This window comes from Diaphorina citri, unplaced genomic scaffold, assembly GCF_000475195.1.
Source record: "Diaphorina citri unplaced genomic scaffold, Diaci psyllid genome assembly version 1.1 scaffold1003, whole genome shotgun sequence".
Classification (NCBI taxonomy): domain Eukaryota; kingdom Metazoa; phylum Arthropoda; class Insecta; order Hemiptera; family Psyllidae; genus Diaphorina; species Diaphorina citri.
This window is the reverse complement of record NW_007378434.1, coordinates 1-6,257: the sequence shown is the minus strand read 5'-3', so window position 1 is coordinate 6,257 and position 6,257 is coordinate 1. Positions and strand designations below refer to the sequence as shown.

The 6,257-nt window shown below is 38.9% G+C and overlaps 2 protein-coding genes and 1 long non-coding RNA gene across 3 annotated transcripts in view; 2 read left to right on the top strand and 1 right to left on the bottom strand.

Moving 5' to 3' along the window:
- The window catches only part of LOC103513654 (DNA-directed RNA polymerase, mitochondrial), a 48,433-nt gene extending 46,855 nt beyond the window's left edge, over positions 1–1,578 (bottom strand). The window contains exons 1-2 of the mRNA XM_026826793.1: positions 1,355–1,578; positions 801–920 (exon numbers count right to left, since the gene is read on the bottom strand). Coding sequence (XP_026682594.1) covers positions 801–920; positions 1,355–1,454 — 220 coding nt within the window. The 5' untranslated portion in view covers positions 1,455–1,578. The remainder of the gene's footprint in view (positions 1–800; positions 921–1,354) is intronic.
- Positions 1,579–1,651: 73 nt separating this feature from the next.
- Positions 1,652–2,272, top strand: LOC113469243. The gene is made up of 2 exons (XR_003392712.1): positions 1,652–1,832; positions 2,182–2,272. It is a non-coding gene; the product is annotated as an uncharacterized LOC113469243 (long non-coding RNA).
- Positions 2,273–2,541: 269 nt separating this feature from the next.
- LOC103513648 (cytochrome c oxidase assembly protein COX15 homolog) lies at positions 2,542–5,436 on the top strand. Its single transcript, XM_026826797.1, has 5 exons — positions 2,542–2,899; positions 3,483–3,764; positions 4,134–4,322; positions 4,435–4,693; positions 5,138–5,436. Exons 1-5 carry the CDS (start codon positions 2,786–2,788, stop codon positions 5,425–5,427), a joined length of 1,134 nt encoding a protein of 377 aa, XP_026682598.1. The 5' UTR covers positions 2,542–2,785; the 3' UTR covers positions 5,428–5,436.
- Positions 5,437–6,257: the final 821 nt, after the last annotated feature.

Sequence of the window (6,257 nt, the reverse complement as noted above, 5' to 3'; positions counted from 1 at the left end):
ATATTCATGAATAATACAAATATTTCAACGAGTCTATAACGTAAGAAACAGTTCTGACACCATTCAGATGGAACATAGTTATCGTTACTCATTTATCTAACTTTTTTATTATTTTTTTTTGTTTGTTGTTTGTGTTGTTTATTTAAACCTTTTTATTTTAGTTATAAATAAGGTTAAAAGTCACTTACTGGTTGTCATCAGTTGAGTATCTGAGTTTAGTCCTGTACTTCAGTAGGGGTCAAGGTTAGATCAAGTCAGATTTCTTACGTTGAGTCGACGTTTGTTCACGTTATTGATTTCTACTCAGATTACTTTACCTTCCGTGTGTCCAGATCAATGTGGCAGCAAAAAAATGGGCATTGTTGCCAAACATGTCACATGTGCAATGGTAGAAATCTCTAAAAGGGGAAGGTATATTGCACAGTGCTTCCTCCGACAGTGAAACAAAGTCAGGTAAGGCGATATCCACCTTACCTGTTCTGGAATCCAACCTCTGAACTTAGAGCTACCTCTGCATTTTAGAAGAGAGAGTTTATCAAAAATAGACCTTTACCTGAATTGCAACAATGTAAGGATTTCCTGCAATCTGATTGGTTCTTTCATTTTGGGTTGATGACTCATTGCTGTCACATTGATCTGGATAAACTATAAATCAAACAAATCTAGCAGGAAATATTGTAATTAAGAATAATATGTGCAATTCCATACAATACTTCCAAACAAATAATTCATAGCATAAGAAAAGAAAAAAAAAACAATAATAATAATAATAATAATAATAATAAAATTGAGGTACAAACCTTGCAAAACTTCAACACTTTTTGTTCTGGCATTCTTCTTATTTTTCTTTAGAACCAGTTTCATCACAGCAGCTTTGGCAGATTGTTTTCTCCTCTGTTCACACAACATGGAACATGAATCTGAAGAGAATAATGAATTTTTAGTAAATTTGTTTGGGGGAAAAATTCTATCTTGTCTCTGATTGCACAAAATGCCCTCCTGTTTACATACCAGTACCAGGCTGTATACCTTGATCATACCACCTTTCTTTGTCTTCTTTTTCCTAACCTTTTCCTATTTAGATAGGGTCGGCATTTCTTGTCAGTCTCTTCCAGGCAGACCTATTATGTAAATCCTTAATCATTGGACCACCAAGGCAAAGTGCCTTCTGAAATCTGAGTATTTTCAGAGTTTAACAAACACTTTGACAAACTTTGCTATTAGTTCTTTTAAATTAAAACCTTTATCTACCTGTGAAGGTTATGCATAGGTAATGCCATTATATCTGTTGTCCCCAAAGTTCTCATTGAAAATCGGATGCCCCCTTGATCTCTATAATCTTATTCAAACTTACCTTTGAGGGATTTGAAAGATATGGGTTGCCCTGTTGGAATGGAATAATATATTCTCTTGGAAAATATCTTCAGAGGGCATAGCTGCAGCATTTTGATCATAATGAACAGTGAACACCCAAAAGAGATAGAATGGACTTACAACCTTCAAGATGACATTTACAACAAGAGAAAATGATTTTTCATAGTAACAATTCACCAGGCAATACCTATTTCTTCCCTTTTCGTCCGAGAAAACCGAGAAAAGTTAGGGAATTTTATTTTTCCATTTTGGTAGACACCTTGTAAAGGGATTTTTCAGTCCTATCCCAGCAGGATAAACAAGGTATACCTATTCTATTCTACTTTCAGGTAAACTGTGGACTCACGGGTCGAGGCTATACAACTTTGAGGCATTACCTGACACCAAAGAGACTGAAAAAAGCGCGTGTGATCAATGTGAACATATTCAACACATTGCTACACGCGTATGCCGCTGAGGTTCGTATTAAAGATTGAAGAGACAACCTAGTTAGCTTAGTTAGTAGCCCGTCTGCCTTGTAAGAGCTAGGCCGCGGGTTCAATTCCCGCCCGCGGCGGATTTTATCAAAAACGGATAATGTTCGTTCTCGGAACAGCTGGCTTTCTTCTATCCTGTCTTCCTTCTCTCTTTGATTTCCTTAGCAGTTACAGCTCCCTCTATCAAACCTCTGAAAAAAAAAAAAAAAACACAAAAAACAAAAAAATAGAAGGGTATTTAATGATGATAGACTCCAGTAAGTGCCCCTTTCTGGCATTCGCCCATTAGGGACTTCGTACTTAAAGTACTATCTTTCAATTTCATCCCCAGGCTAAACTTGACAAGGTGAAAGAAATCCTGGACATTGTTCTACATCAACATTCGGACCTTCTCAGGCCCAACATTCAAACATTCGCAGCCGTCCTGGAGTGTTTGGGTAGGAAGGAGGTGAAGCCCAGGTACACAGAACAAATAGCCGGTGTGATAGAGCAGATGAAACACTATGTGAGTGCAACATGTTTACAAGTTTCATCATTAAAATCAAAAATCAAAAAAATTGTGAATTTATTTGGGTTAAAGCAGAGCTTTTTCACTACTTTTGTGCACATCACAGCATTACGAAGTGTCTTCTTTTTATTTTGAATGTACCGCGTAAATTTGAATATTTTGATATTTCAAAATTTCCAAAAAATTTGCAGCAGATTCCTGGAAAATCCTGGAATTGTTCCTTTTAATTTCCATATTTCCAACATTTGTTCCTGCTTAAGAATCAGTTTGATACTCAAGCCAGCATTCCAGACAATCTCAATTTTCACCATTAGTTCAGTTAAGTGCATAGTGTCAAGTGAGTTCTCTTCTGTTATGTAAGTGATAACAATACCTACCTACATCACTGATCAAGAACCTACCTAGAATACAGACATAGGCAATAAAAATGAACATTTTACTGAAGAGAGGCTGCAACTTTCAGTTGTGCTCCAATCTATTGAAATATGGCCAAGCTGTTGTAAAGAATCCCCAATCCAAGAAGAATTCCTTAGGTTTCTTTGTAAGTATCTAACTATTCAACTATTATTCTCAAGTGTTTCATCATCTTGCATTTACAGATTTACCTATTGTAGGTATATTGTGATCTTCAACCAGAAAAACTTTTCACAGCTTTGTTAGAGTTTTGTTCTCAATGCTAAGTGTACTGATTGATTGATTGATTAACAAATCAACGGGTAAAACCCATGTATGTACTCTCAAATAGCTAGCATACATTCAGTACCTAGATGATTGCTCAGACAGTTGGGTACCTATCTGGTTAGGTAGGTATTAACCTTGCATAGGTAATATTGCATAAATTTAGATACTGACATTTCATAGTATTGTTTAAATTTAGCCCCTCTTTTTTAATTCCTAATACTTAAGCCCACTTTGTAAACTGTTACCAAGGTGCTTTCTAACTTTATTGAGCAGTTGTTGTTGTTGTTGTAGCGGCTTTAGCTTTCGCCGAATGGCGATAGCAGAATAAAGAGCAGTCAGTACCTTAATCTGATTTTAAATATTGGATTAAGAAATATTTAACTGTGTTCATGGCCATAAACTAGCCTAATTGAACTTTAATCAGGTTCTGCTTTTATTCTTAGTCTCCAGGCCTTACACGATGGTCAAGCCAAGTTGCCACAACTCTCAGTGAGAATGTTGCCAAACCAAACATCCTGGAAAAACCAACCCGAATCACAGGATATTGGTTGCTGGGTTGCAGTGGCATGGTGTTTGGTGCTGTGGTTCTAGGAGGAGTTACAAGATTGACCGAGTCAGGATTGTCCATGGTGACATGGAAATTGTTCGGTGAGAAGTTGCCCAGAAATTCTGCCGAATGGATTGAGGAATTCAACCTGTACAAAGAGTATCCTGAATTTAAACTGTAAGTCAAAACATTGTGTAAAACAATAATTTCCTTTTCCTTTCCTTTCCCCTTTTTTCAGCTTTTTTTTAGTACTTGGCACTTAAGTACCTACCTACTAACACCTAGAGTGAAATTTGAAATCAAGTTTAAGTAGGTATATTCCAAGATACAAGAAAGCATAGGTAGCATGTAGGTACACTGCTTTGGTTATTCAATATAAATTACCTGTACTGGTGTTTTATTCTTGTCTGCCGAATGGATTGAGGAATTCAACCTGTACAAAGAGTATCCTGAATTTAAACTGTAAGTCAAAACATTGTGTAAAACAATAATTTTATTTCCTTTTCCTTTCCTTTCCCCTTTTTTCAACTTTTGTGAATTTTCCCAGGGTTTGATGGGCTGGTACATGGTTCAGTCCGGTTTAGAAGACCGGTTTCACACACAAAGTGACGTCCCCCGGGTTTCTCAGTACCGTCTCGCCTCCCACCTATCCATGGCGTTTCTCCTCTATTCCGGACTCCTATGGACAGCTCTGGATCATCTACTGCCGTCTTCGAAACAGCTGGCTGATAACCGGGCGGGATTGCTGCGGTTCAAACGGCTTGCGTATATGAGCAAGGGACTTATTTTTGTTACCGCCTTGTCAGGTGAGAATATGTTAAGAGTGAGTGAGTGGATAATTTTCCCAGGGTTTGATGGGCTGGTACATGGTTCAGTCCGGTTTAGAAGACCGGTTTCACACACAAAGTGACGTCCCCCGGGTTTCCCAGTACCGTCTCGCCTCCCATCTATCCATGGCGTTTCTCCTCTATTCCGGACTCCTATGGACGGCTTTGGATCATCTACTGCCGTCTTCGAAACAGCTGGCTGATAACCGGGCGGGATTGCTGCGGTTCAAACGGCTGGCGTATATGAGCAAGGGACTTATTTTTGTTACCGCCTTGTCAGGTGAGAAGAGATGTGTTAAGAGTGAGTGAATGGATGCCAGTGGTGTTCACACTAGGCGTGTAGATGCATTATTGTCTACTGACCTCATTGACTGGACGAAGTGAGGTTTACGTGCATTTGGTTTAGATGTTTATTTGTTTGAATCATTGTTCTGCTATAACTCGCGATTGCCTTGTGCGATTTTGATGAAATTTGGTAAATGAGTTCCTTGAATCTGGGGTCCCAAAACTGAGCGGGTCCATTTTTGGTCTCCGAAAATTTCCCTCCTTGTGCGATTTTGATGAAATTTGGTAAATGAGTTCCTTGAATCTGGGGTCCCAAAACTGAGCGGGTCCATTTTTGGTCTCCGAAAATTGAATGCATGAATCATCGTAATATACCCTTGTGTTCTTTCTACAAAATTAATTTTTGTACGTACTTAACCTATTGATCGATCTATTTCAGGCGCGTTCGTGGCAGGGCTGGATGCGGGGCTCGTGTACAATTCATTCCCACTCATGGCGGACCGTCTGATACCCACCGATATTCTCGCCCTCGAGCCGCCCCTGCGTAACTTCACCGAGAATCCTACCACTGTACAGTTTGACCATAGGGTGCTGGGTATTAGTGTGTTTAGTTTACTGACAGCACAATATTGGATGGGGAGGAAGCTGAAACTACCGGGCCGGGCCAACTTGGCCCTCACCTGTGTCACTGGGATGGCTTATATGCAGGTATGTAAAGCTTTGAACTAGTATACTGTATAGGTAATGGTAATGGCGTGAAATTGGAAACAAAAATAATGCGAAATGTCTTTTTATGGCCGATCTTACCACTGAAAGTTAACACAGTGTCAATTGTTTTCTTTGATGTCACCCATTTGATTTACACAGACTGTTTTTCTTGAACTCTGGATTAACTGAAAACTCTCTGTGCTAAGATCGGTCTTTTACTTAACTAACTTATAACGGCTGATTTTTTTTTTAGTCCGTGTACATTTGTTGTTCGGAAAAAATCGTGTCGTGTGTAGTGGGAACACTCTCATTTAAATTGCATTGCCTACAGGACATTCGGGAAAAAATAGGATGAAACTCACGACAAATGTGAACAGGTCTTTAGGTTCACTCGAATATCCCGCGTGTAGATAACTGATGCGATCCCTTTCCGTTGAACAGGATGCCTTCCTCAGTAAATTTCTCCATCATGAGACGAACTATTTCCCCCATGTACATTCCGCTCACCATCTTCTCGTAGATCTGTTGACCTGTAACACATTTCCTTCAAATTGATCAAGTGCGCTTGCTTGCAAAAGATCTGAAGTCCAATTCCCAACATCGACAAATAATCTCGTCTCGTAGAATAGAATAGAATATACCTTGTTTATACTACCAGCATAGGAGTTCTTTCAACGGAGAGTAACCTTTGAGTGCTCTTTTCCCCCATCGGACCTAGGATAAACTAATAGATTTTCTGCTATGACAATGACCCATCAGCTGTTTCATTGCTAAAAAAAAAATAAAAAAAAAAGTGATGCTGTCATAAATAATTAAAGGTCCTTCCCACTTGTCGTTCGGAAAAAAAAATC